Consider the following 18,597-nt stretch of genomic DNA (forward strand, 5'->3'; position numbering starts at 1 on the left):
CAGCCTAACATGATAAATATATAAATAAATACAAATATCAATGAATACATTTAAGTGCAGTACATTGAAGTCATTTCTGGGGTAAAGTAGTAAGAAAAGCCAAGTAATGCACATTTGATGTTTTCTGCAAGCCTAGTGGTTTCCCAAAAATTAACATTTTATTATCTGCTTCTTTGCAGAGTGTGTGGACAAATACATTTCTGCTCTAATCACACTTGGAGTTGAACTACAGTAGTTTTACATAGTAGTTTTTTGTCATTACTGTGTATTTAAATGCATGTGTATGTGGAGCACAGAAGGTGAACATGTACTATGTACATGTACATGTTGCTATGTACATGAATCTCGTGTGAACATGTTTGGATGATAAGTAATTGGTTGTCACTCTGCAGTCTTCCTTGTGTACGTTCCTATCCCCATTAGACATTCCAAAGAGACGGATTGTATCCTAACGATTGGTTTAACTCTATTCGTCTTTAAAGTGCTGTGTTGATGCATCACCGCCAAAGACACATGTCTGGAGACCATTAAGCCACCTTGGCAGTGAGGTCTGTTGGAGGTCCCTAAAGGGTCTTGATGCATGATATAGGAGAGGATTGAGTAGGGCCCGTGCAGCCTGCCACATCTAACGACCAGTAATGACCGGGTGATCAATCTGAAACACAATCCGATGCCTCCCTTCACTGTAGTCCATAAAGGCCCCCTCAGGACTCTGATATAGATACGACAAATAGGTTTTCATCGCCCCGGGTCTGCAGAGATCTATGCCGACACTATGCACACTAATTAAAGTGGCTGGCTGTCCTGCGGAGACCTTCGGCGAGGCAGCAGCAGAGTGTTGTGAGTTTCATTCATATCGCTAATAGCCAGGGGCCTTTTTTTCTTTTTTATCAGCTGAAATATGCCTGAATAACTCTTGGAAAAATCCGCCCTCCTCCTTTTTTCCCCCCCTTTTTTTCCTAAGGATTTTGTATGAACAGACGTCACGGAGTGTGGCTTAAGTGACCTCAGCGGTTGAGGGCTCTCTGGAGTCTCACTGAGGGCCGCCCTAACTGCTCCAATGGGATTACCATTTAGGTGAAACTGATGACTTTGTAGATTGCGGAGGATGTCGGCCATCTAGCATGCCGTTTCCCTAATGGAGGTGATGGGAGTGGATGTGCATACTGTATCACTATGAAGACTTAAGCCTTAAAACCACATGAACCCTAGCAGTCCCCTTCCTGGGTATGTCATAATAGGCTTAACATTTGGTGCACAACGCCTTGCGTTGCAACATGTTGTGAGCTTGTAGAGAGATTTGGTGTGGAGCAGTCAAAGTTTTTAATCGGGGAGTTTACAAATGAAACCAAACCTTACGCTACAGTATTTTTCTAAAATATACTTTCACCGTAAAACATACTATTGAATCCAGAAATTGATCAGCTTTGAACAAGTATAGTGGATCATGGAAGCATACTGTAGGTATTTTATTGACAAGTAGGCCTAAACCAACATATTTGTATCATCAAGAAGTTATTCCTACTGCGTCCAGTGTAATGGATTAATATTATTATACAGTGGCTAGGAGCATGTGTCCAAATCCATATAAGTAGTTCAGGAACATGGGGAAATTGTAATGAATAATGAGCCAGATTTGCTTGGATCAGAAACGCTATGCAAATTGCAAGCTGGTGTGTGTTGCAGTTGTAATCTGAAAGCCATGAGAAAAAAAAAACGGTTTAATTGACAATGAGTAACTGTTTGAAGGCATAAAAAGATAACTGTTTGAATTATGTTGATTGAGTCACAAACACCTATTATTGCACACCATTTTAGCTACTTGATAACAAGGTATTTTATGTTACGTTAAATGCTGCCTAGACTTGGAATAGTCTGGTCAGAGATTAAAGGGACTACACCATGAATTTAACTTTTTTTCTACTTTTTGTTCTTTTGGTCTCCCCAGTGTGCCTTCTACCTGCCATTTGTTTTAACACTCAGTCTTTCATCTTCATTTCAGGGGTTTTCTGTATGGGCGTGTCTGAAAGGGCCTGTTCACACAGTCTCCCCATGCTTATGTAAGCATGGGGGAGAGTCACACCCCCTCCTTTTCAGTCTCCACCTGAGGAGGGCGGGGATTGAAAATCAAACTCCCTCAATAGCGCCCCTTTGCCAACAAAGGGTATTTTGGTATTGCAGCTGAAAAGGCTTGGAATGACAGACGGACAGACAGAACATGAACATTTTATATCTGAGTGGTTGTTTAGGCTTAAACCTGTATAAAAATTTAACATGGGCCAATATTTTATTTTATTATGCATGGTGTATCCCCTTTAAGTTGAATTTTCACCTATTTATCATATGTCGTTAAGGCATTGATCTAGAGTAACAATCAGACTGATGACACTGCTGTCAATCTATGAAAATCTGCAACACAATTTTATACAATGTGTAGTGGGGGTCCCTGCTTTATCTCTCTCTCAACTAAGGGGTCCTTGGCCTGAAAACGTTGAAGACCCCTGATTTAGTGTCTAGAACTGGGTGGAAACAATTCAGAGATAGGTTTGTCTATTCTATGGCCTTTCTTGCCGCTGTTCTTGCAACTACATTGAATGTAGATGTCAGTTCTGTAATGTTTTTATGACTTTGGAGAAAGTTTAAAGAGAAAGCTAGAAAGCTTTTGAACTCTACCACCGTCTTTCTGTCTGACTTCATGTCTTTACTGTGTAACTTTTTCCAAGTAAGCAAAAGTTATTTTTGATATAATCTTTCACTGGTATATTTTTCACAACCATGAATGTTCTTTTTTTGACAACCTCTCTGTCTGCCCCCGACACTCGTGCCAAAATGACATACTGTGTAGACACCGGGATGTTTTTTATTTATTTTTTACAAAGCTATTTCCTTTTTTTGAACCGACTTCATTCCAAGTGAATGCTATCTCAGTGATATATATAACTGGAAGTCAAACAGAAGGGGGGAAAAAGTTCAATTGTTTATTAAATAATAAGCTGTGTTTTCTGCTCACACTGCTCCAAAACCAATTTGGCAACAAAAACAACTACCACCAAAAACATGTACTAATAAAAACAGGTCTTGAGAGTGTATGCTATTCTCATCTGTGTCTGTTTGTGTGTGCTTGGCTGTGTGCGATTCAACTGTTCACTCAAAACTCAAAAAGAAAGAAATTAGAACATGACCAGGCCAATCAGTTACTGCACTTCACTGTTCAGTTGAAACGGAGTCGCTGATTTGCCCGATCATTTTCTGACCAGGCCAATCAGTTACTGTACTTCACTATACAGTTGAAACGCAGTTACTGATTGGCCCGATCATTTTCTAATTTCTCTTACTCGCTCCCTATGGGCCGAAGTCCAGACTGATACTGTGGAGGAACGTGAGAGTGAATCCACATTCAGTAGCTGGTTAATGCCAGGCTATAATAACATGGCCAAAAGATATCCTCCAAATAACAGCTGGCGTGTGTGCGTGTGTGTGCGTGCGTGCGTGCGTGCGTGCGTGCGTGCGTGGGTGATCTTTCTCTCCATGGAAACGAGTTTCTGTCCCTGCATATCAGAATTTCCTGGATAGAGTGGCTAGGCGGGACCACAATATCTTCTCACGAGATTGTGATTGATTGTTCACGCCAGCACAACCTTTTCACAATTTGCTCTGGTAAAGACTGTGTTTCTCTGTGGCCAGAACATGTATTTTCCTACACTTAGGTGAAGGGTGACATGTCATTCACAAGCTTGCATGTCTGTATTCCCCATGCACCAGACCTGTCGCAGACATCAGCCCAAGGATTCGTACTGTACTTCAGTGGTTCTCAACCTTTTCAGGCCGCAACCCCCAAAATAATCATATTTTAACTGGGGACCCCCCCCCCCACCTATGACGAGCACTAAGAGTTGAGGCATTACGTTGTATAACACGGTTCTATTGTGAAAATAGCAGATCTACATGTTCACAACGCCTCGCAACGCGAGGTGTTGTGAGCATATAGTTTGTCTATTTTCACAATTTCTGCCTCTAATATTTGACTATTTGGCCAATGTTTAATTTCTCATTTTAGAGGATTTAAAAACTCCTTAAATTGTTACTTTAGAAACGTGCATATTCCCTTCATACATTTAAACTTTGGTGTTTTTTTTTTACTGTTGAGTGAGAAAACAATATTGCACATTAGGTTAATCATCTGGGGACCCCCCGAAATATTTTGGGGACCCCCCTGAGTGGTTCTCAAGGTGGTCCTTGGGTGGGTTCCAGGGGGTCCCCAGCTAAATGAGGAACGGTTTAAAAACACTTAGGTTATCTACAAGCTCACATCACGATGCAACACGCTGCGACGTGCTGTGTGCTTGTAGATCTGCACATTTTCATATACGGTATTTTATCTCTGGCATGCAATCCTTTCAGATTGGGGTTTGGGGCCAAATACATAACAATTTGGGGGTTCTTGACATGAAAATGTTTGAGAACCCTGGGCCACACAACATACAGACATCACTACCAGGGCTGGAACTAGGGTGTAGCTCAGGGTTCCCCTAATTAGTTTTCCCCAAGGGCCGAATTATGTCTAGGGTACCAAGCCGAGGGCTACTTGCAGGGGATGATGGTGGCGTTCCCGCTACTCCAGCGACAGTTCAGATATCGTCGCTTTCGGGTGAAAATCTTGTATGTCCAAAAAACGTTTGTTTTGCATTTATCATTTTAAAAATGATTTAAACTAGTGAAAACAGCCGATCTACAAGCACACAACGCCTCGCGATGTGAGGCGTTGTGTGCTTGTAGATCTGCTGTCTTCACTACTTTTGTGCGACAGCCTTGTATGATGAAGCAGGGCTTTACTTTGCGAAAGAACATACACATTTGGAGATACGAGGTTTCCACCCGACAACGACGATATACTAGTGTTGTTGCTGCTCTTATACCACCATTATTAATGGGGTTGGTGGGGGCCAGACAGTAGCCCCTTGCGGCCCGCGCGCCGCCTATTGGGGAACCCTGGTGTAGCTTATGTGGCTGTAGGCCTGAATGTTTTCTAAAAGCCACAAATCAAACATTTTAGGAAGAAATTAAGAATTTAAAGAAATTAAGGATTACAGGAACAAGAGATAAGCATAGTAAACATTCCTGGTTATATAACACATGGAGCCCCAAGTAAGGTTTCATTTCAGTCTCTCTGGTCTAATTGGACGTGTGTGTGGGTGCCCTGCGTGGGTCGGTTTTCTTAAACACCGCCCACTCCCGCTGGATTTCTGACCATTACAGCCTGTTTGCAACTTGTTTTCGCCCACAGTTTGTTTTCCATGGTGCTCTCCTCCTGCCCTCTGCACAGTTTAAAGTACCGCCTGCTCCCGCAATATTTTCTCTGCTTCTCAGTCTGGCAGTATACCTCTGTATGTGAAAAGGGGGCGGTCTTGGACACCAGGGAGCCATGGATTCTGATTGGCCTGTGGGCGGGGCGGGACGGCAGCCACCCAATGGAAAATTCAAGTTAGTTTTATTGGTTGTGCACTTTCCAATCAGCAACGGTGTGTGAAAATCAGGCCCAAATGGAAGACTACAAGAAGGAGAGCCTCAACCTGGACTCCAGGCTCCAATGTATACACATCTTTTGAAAATATCAGATCTACAATCTCACAATGCGTCTCAGCGCGACGCTTTGGGAGCTTGTAGATCGGCTATTTCAAATGGCTGAAATGTATATAGGGTTGAAGTGGTTAATGGATGTTTTATAATAATCAATCTACAAAGTAACTAGTAGTAACTAAAGTTTTCAAATAATTGTATTGGAGTAAAAGTATTAGTATTTTCCTCTGGGATGTAAAATGTACTGAAAACTGGAAATACTCCAATAAAGTACAAATACCTCCAAATGTTACTTAAGTACATTACTTAAGTAAGTGTACTCAGTTACTTTACGCCACTGGAGAGAGAGGGAGCAGGCTTTGAACATTTCAGCACTACTGAGGCATGAACAGAGACACAGTGGACTGCATGGGCTAAAGCCTAATTTATGCTTTGTCACACGCAGTGCTCTGCACCGTTCTCGGCGCACGTCCCCATCCTGCGATGGAGCATAAATTAGGTCTAACTATTAACACTGCTGAGTAGCGTTAATAGATAGATGCCTTTTTAGCAGTGATGTCCGATATTGACTTTTTTACCGATAATCGATAACCGATAATATCCAACTCTTAATTCCAGATACCGATATTAACCGATACCGATACCGATATATGCTAATATTTTATCTAACAGGGATTCTCAACCATTTGAATTTCAAGGACTCCCAGTTTGAAATGCATTAGGCTACTGGACCCCCAATTTAATGGCATTTATATATCGCTGGGACCTCAATTTATATTTTAAAATCATATTAAGAGTGTACAAATGGAATGGGTCCATTTGGTTCCATTTGTACACTAAGAGTTACAGACCTGTAAGGGTCCATTTGGTTCCATTTGTACACTCAGAGTTACAGACCCCTAAGGGTCCATTTGGTTCCATTTGTACACTCAGAGTTACAAACCCATAAGGGTCCATTTGGTTCCATTTGTACACTCTAGAGTTACAGACCCATAAGGATCCCTGAGTCCCCAAACACTTTGAGAACCACTGTAACACTGTGTGTGTGTGTGTGTGTGTGTGTGTGTGTGTGTGTGTGTGTGTGTGTGTGTGTGTGTGTGTGTGTGTGTGTGTGTGTGTGTGTGTGTGTGTGTGTGTGTGTGTGTGTGTGTGTGTGTGTGTGTTGCTGCACGTCTAGCCAAGCAAACTAGCTACTTGTGTTAGCAACACACATCAGAGAGAGGTCGGGTCAATAGTTGAATAGGCCTTAACGAGCGTCAATTAAGAGTACATTCCTCCACGGCTGTGTGGAAAGGTGCTTGATGGGCCATCAGCGCAGCAGGCAGTGAAAGACAGAGATCGGCTGCATTATGATTTTCATTTTTGAAACTCATTGTAACTTATTACACCTCAATAAAAAATACAATTCGATGTTTGGCACACCCCTAACTACCATACAGTAATAATTCCTGTAAAAAATAATAATAATTAAAACAAAACAAAAAAACATAAAAATATTATTATTTCCCCCAAAAAATACAGATATCGATATTTTCCGATATTAATTTTTATGCTAATATCGGCCGATAATATCGGCCGGCCGATAATATCGGACATCCCTACTTTTTAGATTACCTAAATGTGATGGACCAGAGAGGGTCCCTTTGGAAACATTTGTACACTTGCACTGACAGCTAATACTGCCCTGTGAGAAACTTGTAAGTGTAGTGTAGGGAGCTACTTATTTTGGAAGGTCTAGCACAGTTACTTTTTTTGTTTTAACACATCCTTGGTGTCTAGTACTGATGCAAGAGGTTGTTATGTCATAACAGGTAGTGTCAGAGGAGAGATGCATTCCCTCCTGGTCTGGAGGCTGCAACACGGGCTACAAAAGACTAGAAAACCCATGGTCAGCATCAGCAAAGCATTCAGGACAAGGCATTGCTTCCCAGCTAAACTATATAAGCTGTTATCGCTCTAGTGAGGGAGCTGAAATGGAAGGGAAACGGTGTAGGAAGAGAGGATACACAACTGAAGCAAACAGATCAACAGGGATTTCATTGTGTTGCCTATAATTCGGCAAACTACAATTTTGATTTAAATACCTCTTTTAGTTTTGCTTAGCTTCTGCCTGCAAGAATGAAGTTGACCGATGAGGACTGAATTCTCTTCATTTAAGTTGGGAAAACAACACTTTACTGTCTCCATTATCTGCACCCGCACACCTCAAAAGCTCCAAGAGTAAATCTCCTGACCTCTTTAGGCATCACAAGGTTGTTTCCAGGTGTGAAAAGGTTTCTTGCATGTACAAATATGGAGGCCATACGAATTGATAAAGTTGCAATATGCAACGAGCTGGGAATAAGAATGGGTTGAATTATTTGGAACATTTTAAAACCTCCATTCCCATCATTTGTTTTTTGTCAAGTCGGAGCAGTCGTAGTCAGCGCATAATCACAGTCGATATTGTAAGGACTGTCATTTTGGACAGACTGATTTGTCTCTTACAGTTTGCAGTACTGGGATCAACCTGTCTCAAAAGTCTTAGTCAACTCTCCCCTGGAATTATGTGTTGCTATTGCTTGCTGCATATTTTAGTAAAAATGTTTTTTTTTTCTTTTGCTGCAGAAAGAGAAAAATAGTTTCCGTTATTGCCTGTCTGCTTTTCTTGGTAATGAGTAATGTGCTGTTGAGTATATTATGTTTTTATAGTAACCACATTCGCTGCTTATGAATTCATCTCGCACACAATAATGGGTTAGTTTAAACGTCTAAGGATAAGCTGAAGGCACAACAATCCCTGTCCCTCGCAGACTTTTATAATCGGTCATAAAATGTTCACTCATGATTAAAATTCCGAGCACAGTGGGAGTGCATCACAAGTTAATATTTTGAATCCAGTGTCGCTTGCTAAGCAAACAAATTGTTGACAGTTCTGGGCAGGTCTGCAGTGAGAGAGCATGATGTGAGAGGAGGCTATGTCTCTCTCTCAAATTAATGACAGGGGGGAAATACTGAAGGGGTATTTACATGTATACTCGAGTGCAAAGCCAATGCAAGAGATTGGCTTTGCACTTGAGCATAAATACACAGTTAATTTCCCCGCCTGAGGTTGGCGCTGGAGGAAAGCCATGGGGTCATCATAATCAGCAGGGACTAGGGATGGGACGATATGCGATATTATCGTATATTGTGATAAAAAACACTCACGATAATCTTATCGTGGAGATTTAATGTATCGTGATATCGTCCTCCGTCATGCACTGGGATCAATTCAAATCAATTCAAAACCTTTTATTTGCCGAGATGCATATCCGGTACCATTTAAACTCTCCTTAATTGGGATGCCCACGAGGTGTCTACACGTCAATCTCTTTGATGTCGCTGGAGGCCCACGACGTTTTGACGTGTTTACTGTATTTACAGTATTAACTTTAAATCTCACCGTTAGGTTGGGGCTACGCATGGATGTAGCCCATTAGCCGATAATCGCTTCGAGTCGACGCTGAGAGCATCGCGCGGCCGTTTTTCTCCATATACTCCAATGCATTCCCCCATCTTTAACGCTCTTTATCTCTGATGTTTGTTTTATGGCTAAAACTGTGGTGGGGTGCGGCAAAATGTCCAAATTTTGATCGGCAATGAACAGTTATGATCAACACTGGTCCATACAGAAAGTTACACAACAACATCCTGTCTGCGCTCATGTGACCAAGTGACGTCATGACGCATGCATTGACGCAGCAGGGCCAGATTCAATACAATGGTGGTGGGCCTGGGCAGCGAGAGGGGATAAATGGGGCTCAATCCAGGGGCACCCGATGTGTTAATAATATACGTACTTGATACAGTCTTTTTTTCACTATCTATCAAATGTCTTTGCCAAAAAATAGCTGATCTGCTATTTGTTGGCAAACGTTCCGCCCCTGGATAATGGATGTTGGGGAAATTTTGATTATCGCGATTTCTTTGGTCACAATAAACGTGATATGACATTTTCATATCGTCCCATCCCTAGTAGGGACCATCATCTGTGAAGCATGAAGCGGCACAGCAAATCACATGGCAATCCAACCAGTAGTCTTGTTTGGTGTAAAACATGTGCAAGAGGAAATGTTGACCTAAGGCATTAGCGGAAAGCCCCTTGGGCAACCATAGTTTTGCTTATGTCGGCAAAATCAGGAGGGTTCATTCTCCGAACTCGGAAAATGTCATAGCAATCCAGATCCAGCTAATAATCCTTTAGATAATTATTTGGACCCAAAGTGGTTAATTGACATATGGACGGATGGATGAACTGAGCCTTACCACTCGTGGGAAAATCACACCCAGTCTGTGTGAGCGGTGCCTTATGTGAGTTAATTTCATGAAGCGCCCGCGAAGCTTGGCCAATGAGCCAAGAATGGGACATACAGTACATACATACATACATACATACATACATACATACATACATACATATAAAGACAAAGCCAGATGTAGGAGCGGTTAGCAACGCTCGAAAATAAAAGTCTGTGCCAAATGGATGGCAAATGTGCACTGTATGCTGCAGTTGGTGGCATCAACATTTAGAAGGTTGCTGTCCACTTACAGTACACCAATTCAAACAAATTATAGCTCACAGAGGTACTGCAGGGCTATAGCTAAGCCAGAGATTGTGCAAACCTAGTCACCAGAAAAGTTGGCAGTTTCTGGAAACCATTGACATGTTGAATATCTAATCAGCTGTATGTCTCTGGACCGATTTAAAATATTTTTCTTTCAGCCATACAGTAAATGATCTGGCAGATGGGATGAATATGGTTTTCTTAGACTGTTTTGCAGTGGTTCCCAAACTTTTCAGGTCGAGACCCAAAAGAGACAGTAGACGTTAAGACCTATATGCATTACACACGCACGCACGCACGCACGCACGCACGCACGCACGCACGCACACACACACACACACACACACAGCATACTGTATCTGTCCCTCTCAATCTCATACTGTCTCTCTCTCTCTCTGTGTGTGTCTATAGGTCCATTGCTGTGTGAGGGACAACTGGCGCTCATCCTCTTCCCTCTCCTCCTCCTGTTGCAACCTCCACTGTTGTTCAGCTTTGGTGAGCGCACCTGTCCCAACAACTGTCGCTGCGAGGGGAAGATTGTCCACTGTGAGTCGGCTGGCTTTCTAGACGTCCCAGAGAACATCTCTGTGGGTTGCCAGGGCCTTTCGCTGCGCTACAATGACCTGCACACCTTGCTTCCCTATCAGTTCGCTCACCTCAACCAGCTACTTTGGATATACCTGGACCACAACCAGATCTCTGCCCTGGACAGCCGAGCTTTCCAGGGCGTCCGCAGGTTAAAAGAGTTGATCCTGAGCTCCAACAAGATCACGTTGCTGCACAATGCAACGTTCCATGGGATTCCCAACCTTCGCAGTCTAGACTTGTCATACAACAAACTGGAGATGCTGCAGCCCGGTCAGTTCCATGGCCTGCGGAAGCTGCAGAATCTGCACCTTCGCTCGAACGGCCTCACCAACATCCCCATTCGAGCGTTCCTAGAGTGTCGCAGTTTGGAGTTTCTCGATCTGGGCTACAACCGAATCAAGGCTCTGACTCGCACCACCTTCTTGGGGCTGCAGAAGCTGATGGAGCTGCATCTGGAGCACAACCAGTTCTCCCGGATCAACTTCTTTCTGTTCCCGCGTTTGGCCAACCTGCGCTCACTCTACCTGCAGTGGAATCGCATCCGAGCAGTCAATCAAGGCCTTCCGTGGACCTGGTACACCCTGCAGAAGTTGGACCTCTCTGGGAACGAAATTCAGACCCTGGACCCGGCCGTTTTCCACTGCCTGCCCAATCTGCAGATACTCAACCTGGAATCCAACAAATTATCCAACGTGTCTCAGGAGGCAGTGTCAGCCTGGATCTCGCTGACCTCCATCAGCTTGGCCGGGAACATGTGGGATTGTGGAACAGGCATATGCCCTCTTGTGGCCTGGTTAAGGAACTTCCGGGGAACTAAAGACACTACGATGATCTGCAGCAGCCCCAAGCATCTGCAGGGAGAGAAGATCATGGAGGCCACGAGGAACCACGGCATTTGTGAGGAGAATGACTATTTTCAGACCGAAACGCCCTCACCGACCCCAGACCTGACTTCCGAAACCACCCCAGACCCGACGTTCACCCCTACTAGCCAGCCGCCACACTTGCCCCCGCCCACAACCTTTGGACCTCACGTCCCCCCGGGCAGACCTCGGCCCCTTCCCCACCCAAACTACCCCAACCACGTGAGCGTAGACCCGAAAGACACGGCTCCCCCCCGCACGCGGCCCACGCTGAACAGTCGGTCGATCACGCCGCCCCCAGAGATAGAACACATGACTCTGCACAAGGTGGTGGTGGGCAGCGTGGCGCTCTTCTTGACCGTGGCTCTCGTCCTGACCATCGTCTACGTGCTGTGGCGGCGCTACCCGGGCGCCGCCCGGCTGCTGCAGCAGCGATCCGTGGTGGGACGCAAGCGGCGGAAAAAGAGCCCGGAGCCAGAGCAGAACCTGAGCTCCCAGCTGCAAGAGTATTACATGAGCTACAACCCCGCTGCCGCCCCCGAGGCACTGGAGGTACTGGGCAACGGCACCGGTGCCTGCACTTGCACAATCTCTGGCTCCAGGGAGTGTGAGGTATGACCCATCGCATCAAGCTAAAACAAACAAAAAAAAAGAGAGAGAGAGATTCCCCCCCACAAAAATCTAAACACAAAGGCTCCCCAGAGAGGTAAATCCTTCGTCAGATATCCGCTGTAGAGAAACAGATGCCTTTGAATGAGAGTTAAAGGGGAAAACCACCCATTTTCAATATTGAACTATGTCATTAATATACCTTAGAGGAGTTAAAAAATAAAAAATAAAAAATAAAAAAAAGTTCCCCCTCTTCTGTGTTGCCTAGAACTGAAGGATTGATTTTGGGGTTTGTATTGTAAAGTACAATGTGTGATGTCATCAAGTTGTAATTTGCAATACAAACCCCCAAATCAATCCTTCAGTTCTAGGCAACACAGAAGAGGGGGATTTTTATTTATTTATTTCCACACAACTCCTCTAAGGTATATTAATGACATAGTTCAATATTGAAAATGGGTGGTCTTCCCCTTTAAGCACCCTTGTCTCTTGTTTCATAACACGCTTGACTTCAAATCTTCAAAGTTTCCAGTTTTATTTGAGAGTTTTACCTTTTAATTTAAACCGCAGACTGGAAAATAGAAATGATGGTGTGAACCAGGGGACAGTGGTCCACTGCTTATTCTCAGAGCACTGCATTATTATTACACTCACAGTTTTTCTCTGCTACCTGCAGTTACTGGTATATGGATTTGTTTGCTTATCCAATTTACAACAGTAATTAGGCAATGATTGTGGCTGAGATTTTGCATCACATTATTTGTCACATCTTTTTATCTACTGTTTGTTTTTCATCACAAACTCATGTTAGAGGCACACTTTTGCAAATACACTTGATGAAAAGTCTGCCTCGAGAAAGCCTCAGCGGTCACAATGTACAGCATATCTTATACAACTGTCTACAGAACCATGGCATGGCTCACGGAATGTTTATCAGATGTTATCAAACGTGTGTGTGTGTGCGTGTGCGTGTGCGTGTGCGTGCGTGCGAGAGAACACAGAAAATTACCTTGTTGGTGGCCTCTCCAATAGTTTTCATGTCATGAGCACCCTTTCAGTTACTAGGTCCAAGTCTGTCTCTATCGATCAATCACAGGGGTAAAGTACTTCTTGGTGTTGTAGCACCGTACAACATCAATCAATGCACAAAATCACAGCAGGAATTGATCAAGCCGTATTGATTAGCCACAGTTGGATACCAAATTACACAGTGCAAGAAGCTGCTTGACAGCTCATTAAAGCATTCAGAACGGGTACACATTATTGTGTATCATTAATTTATGCTTTAACAAGTGAAAAATAGCAGATATACAATCTCACAGCGCGGCACCGAGTGCCGCGCTGCGAGCTTGTAGATCTGCTATTTTTGAACAATCGTGAAAATGAGAATTTTGATCCGATTCTATAAGTGTCTTTTGAATCCTTCTAAGATTTTTTGAAAAACATATGTTTCTGTGTCAGCAATCTGGCCAGCCATCGTCAAAGAAAAGCTCCTTTTCACTCAACTGGAGCTCAGTTAGTCTGTTCTTGGGAGACTACTATGTAAGTGGTTCTCAAACGTTTTCATGTGAAAGACCCCCAAAATGATATTTATTTGGCCATGGACCCCCATCTCAAAATATTTAGTTCCAGGGACCCCCCAGAAGCAAAATTCGAGTTACAAACGTTTGCTTTGAAAATACATAATAGTCAAAGATTTGCACACATTTTCACGACTTTTTCCAAAAATAGCAGATCTACAAGCTCGCAGCGCGGCACTCGGTGCCGCGCTGTGAGCTTGTATATCTGCTATTTTTCACTGGTTAAAGCAATCAATAATTCTAGGCCTAAATGGGTTAAAGCAACTAATAGAAAAATATCAGAGGCACACATCAACATGGTCACTCAGTGCAAGGTTGAATACCCATTATTGGCTTCTATGGTTGGCTGAGTTTTACTATCTACATGGGCCTTCCGCCCACCACACCTCTGTAACTTATCGTCTGCCTTCTTTTAGTAGTAACTCAAGACTGCTGCGGACTTTTCTCCAGAACAGTCTGAATGCTTGCTTATCTTGTGCTCTGTTGTACGCCGGTTTCACTCGCCGGCAATGGCTGATCTACGAGCTCACAAAGCACCGGCGTCCTCGACGCATTGTCAGCTTGCAGATCAGCTTATCTCACAACATTATACGACAAAGTGTTATTCGGGCTTCGCAAATCTTTTGGCCTGTGCTATAGGGCTTTGGTATCGAGTCTATTTGGGTTGGTGGGTGGGGCGAAGCAGTCGGTACTTTGGTTGTTAAGAGATTTGTGGTAATCTGTCAAGAGGCGAGGCAGTACAGGTACTGTAATCCCAAAGCTTATGGTTTATATAAGGATCTCTTCGCGATGATAAGGAGCATATTTATATCCTTCCTCACCGGGGTAATTACGATCACCTGCCTGAAAGTTGAGGATTGCAGGACGTTTGATCTCAAGATTCACGCTTCAGTGCAAATGTAGCCCTTCAAATCAAAGGATGCACACCTTGAGTGAGCGGATTTAAAGAGATTATTCACGATGCGTGCGTGCGTGCGTGCGTGCGTGCGCATGTGCGTGCGTATGTGCGCATGTGCGTGCGTGCGTGCATTTGTTATCATACTGTATGTCGGTAGGTAAGCTTAACTGGAGGGTATCAAATATCAGAGGAAACCCCCACTGAGAATGTGCAAATGATTGGTCTTAAGAAAGAAATAAAGAAATAAAACAAATAAAAAGGAATGAAACGGCTCATGCGGCTGTGAAGAATTTCATCTCAAAACATGTTGTCATTTCTCCATGCCAGTTAGCTCCATTTTCAATCCATTCTTTTGATTTCCACCTCTCTTCACTGTGCATCACCAGCGAGTGAACCGAAGCGCCATTAGTTTTCATAACAAATCTGGCATTTATTTGAGCTGTGAATACCTGTGAGACTGTAGGAAATATCCTGTCTAGTAGCTCACCGTTTGTTAGCTGTTTTCTGGGACAGCAATAAAGCACCTATAGGCACCAAGATGTTCATTAAAATTCTTCTTTTGGCTAAGCTCTTATATGGCAGAGAGCGTGACTAATGCTTTTGCACTCTATCAATGCTTTATGCCCTTAATCCTTTCAGATACAGAAACTAATTATTACCTGTAATATGATTTAAGTGCAGCAGCACAGCATTTCAGAGCTCGGATATGTTTTCGCACGCTCTCCTGACACACACACACACACACACACACACACACACACACACACACACACACACACACACACACACACACACACACACACACACACACACACAGTGTTTGTTTCGTAAAGACACAGTTATCATTATTTTGAAGCCTCCACACTTCTCCAGTGACAACTATGGCCTGAGGCATTATTTTTCCAGATTGTCTGTCCATCTGTCTGTTTGTACGTCTGCCTGTCCATCTGTCTGTCTGTCTGTCTGTCTGTCTGTCTGTCTGTCTGTCTGTCTGTCTGTCTGTCCGTCCGTCCTTCTGTCCATCCATCCATCCCAACGTGAACGCAATATCTCAGAAACGAGGGAATTTAATGACATTTGACACTAGCATCCTCTTGGAGTCAAAGATTAATTGATTACAAGTAGGTGGTCAAAGATGAATTGATTACAAGTTGGTGGTCAAAGATGAATTGATTACAAGTTGGTGGTCAAAGATGAATTGATTACAAGTTGGTGGTCAAAGATGAATTGATTACAAGTTGGTGGTCAAAGATGAATTGATTACAAGTAGGTGGTCAAAGATGAATTGATTACAAGTTGGTGGTCAAAGATGAATTGATTACAAGTTGGTGGTCAAAGTTCATATTGTGTTCTCATGCTGTTCCATTGTTGTGAACGTGGTCTCTCATTAACGCATTGAGGAAATGTCATGCCATTTGGCACACCGCTTGAAATGATTAGAAGTAGGTGGTAAAAAAAAAACGTGTTAATTAAATCCCTTCGAAATCCTTATTCACTGATAACTGATACTAGTGAATAGTATAGTGAATATACTATATGAGTCTGGGCAGCACAGATGTAAACGACAACTGGTTGGTGTAAATATACTGTACACATGTGGTCTCTTTTGTAATGTCTAATATCTATTTTTTCATTCTATTGATTTATTTTTTACCCTATACATTCTCACCTACAAGGATATTATCGTATTTATTTGAATACAAAAAGTACACCAAGATTTTGTGTCGATAGTTGTACTGTGTACAGTTTGTGCGTGTTTCTGTTTAGCACAACAGCATCTACATTCATTTTACTTCTGACCATTTGTCAAAGTATTTTCCTAACAACTTAACCGTGGATGTCAGCAATAGGGCAATCTGGCAAGCCGTCGTCAAAGAAAGGGGGACACCCACTCGGTCTGTCTCTCTTCCTTTCAGAAGCGTAGCGACTCTGAGGCTGTCTCGAGAGATTAATAAGAGGGTGACCATATTAGACCGCTATAATAGTCTTCACTAGAAAAGAAAATGTTCCATACATTGTACATATTTCATATACATCCACCATTGAACTCGGTGCAGTTATCTCCATGGAATTGTAATTTATCATGCATGGGTAGCCTTCTTATCAAAGGATAAATTGCTGTGAGTGGCGGTCAGCTCTTGTCATACAGTAGCTTATTCCTTTGAAGGTTCTGGCAGAGAAGGTGTAACACTTTCCCTTGAGAGTCAATAGGAGATGTGGCAGGATGGCATTCACAGCAGAACTACTGTAAACATGCAAATTCCTTCAATGAGCACATACAAGTATGTAATCATAAATCACCAGGTGTAATTGCAATTACTCCACATTGCACAAACCACAATGCATCTGTCAGAAGCACAAAATTGATGATTTGCAAATTTACAGTATTTGAATATTACTGTGATGTTGTATACATTAAAAAGAGAAAGTGGTGGAAATAAATAGAAAAGGAAAACACTTTTGGACAAACGGAACATCTTTTGGAATTCAACTGATTGTCCCCAATCTGTGATGTCTGGCAGTGGTGACCCTAGACAACATTCTTATCAACAGTTTAATGGGCTGTGTTGTATCTTTTGCCTTTCCCTGTTAATTTGCCTCAAACTTGGTATTTACAAACAGAAGCAGTACCATTATATCACAGAATGCAGTTAAGAAACACATGTCGCGGCGGTGGCTGTGGAGGTAGAGCAGCCGCTTGGGAACCAGAAGGTTTCCAGTTCGATCCCGGGCTCCCCCAGAGTTAGTGTCAAAACGTCCTTGAGCAAGACACTGAACCCCTAATTACTCCCGGTGAGCAGGTTGGTGTCTTGCATGGTTTCCTCCACCATCGGTGAATTGAATGTGTGTGTGTGTGTGGATAGGTGAATGTAATGCATAATCATTGTAAAGCGCATTGGATAAAGGCGCTATTTAAATGCACCATTTACATATGTCCATCTCATGGCTATACATGGTCCATAGCGTTAGGAGTAGTCAACTGGCGGCCCACGGGCCAAATGCAGCCCCAGCGGAGCTTTCTTGTGGCCCCTGGAGAACATTCCATATTCCAATGTAAAAATAAATTTAACTTTTTTTTCCATTTTCACCATGGAGCTCTAAGTAGCTAGTACTGTATAAACAAGAGCTCAACAGTTGAGTTCTGAGTGCAGTTCATCCATCCATTTGAAACCAATTCTGGGTCTTGAATGGATGTTGTCCATTTACCCCAAAGAAATAATTCACCTGGATTGTGTCCATCTTTCATCTTCCCCATCATCATAAACAAACACATCTTGTGCTATTATCAGTCGGGTGCTCAAAACAAAAGCAAAAACCTTTCATTGATACAAACATGTAAACACTTCACCTTGCCAGCCTGCCTCAAATACTCTTCCCGCAAAGACACTTCTATGCCAATTACCCAGGTAGAACATACTGAAATACTGTATCTACTTCCTCTTTTCTTGGTATCAAAATCCAATTATGTGCTCTATAAAGGACTGGCACAGAAAACATCAACATGCATGAGCAGTATGAAGCAGGCCCTAATAAGTTACCATAGCCTAATGGACATACTGTCCATTGTTGCGTCTTATCGGACATATAGCGAACCACAAACGGTCAAGCAGTTAACCTTGAACATTTTTGTTCATTTCTGTTGTCACAGCCTTCTGGCCCCTGATTTCAATTGATTTTACAGTTGTGGCCCACTGCATAATCTAGTTGAATACCTCTGCCTTAACGCTATGGTACAGATGATCCCTTGTACCCGCAGGAAAGGCTGCGCACCCTCTTGTCTGTAGTAAAAGAATTCACCGGAAGCCAAAATCTGGTCAATGGGATATTGACAAGATATGTAGAGGGCGGTGTGGAGTAGCTAAAACTTCTGGTGAAATATTGTTCCGGAGAAATAT

General features: G+C 43.0%; 2 protein-coding genes across 2 annotated transcripts in view; one reads left to right on the forward strand and one right to left on the reverse strand.

The window, feature by feature from the left end:
- LOC308300086 (putative flavin-containing monoamine oxidase A) overlaps positions 1-18,597 on the reverse strand; it is a 599,107-nt gene that overhangs the window by 402,995 nt on the left and 177,515 nt on the right. The window lies entirely within an intron of this gene.
- lrrtm4l1 (leucine rich repeat transmembrane neuronal 4 like 1) overlaps positions 5,541-18,597 on the forward strand; it is a gene marked incomplete at both ends in the record, with an annotated part of 58,487 nt that continues 45,430 nt past the window's right edge. The window contains 2 exons of the mRNA XM_080743523.1: positions 5,541-5,589; positions 10,575-12,226. Coding sequence (XP_080599649.1) covers positions 5,541-5,589; positions 10,575-12,226 — 1,701 coding nt within the window. The remainder of the gene's footprint in view (positions 5,590-10,574; positions 12,227-18,597) is intronic.

This window comes from Nannobrachium achirus (assembly GCF_963921795.1).
Source record: "Nannobrachium achirus genome assembly, chromosome: 15".
NCBI classification, from domain to species: Eukaryota; Metazoa; Chordata; class Actinopteri; order Myctophiformes; family Myctophidae; genus Nannobrachium; species Nannobrachium achirus.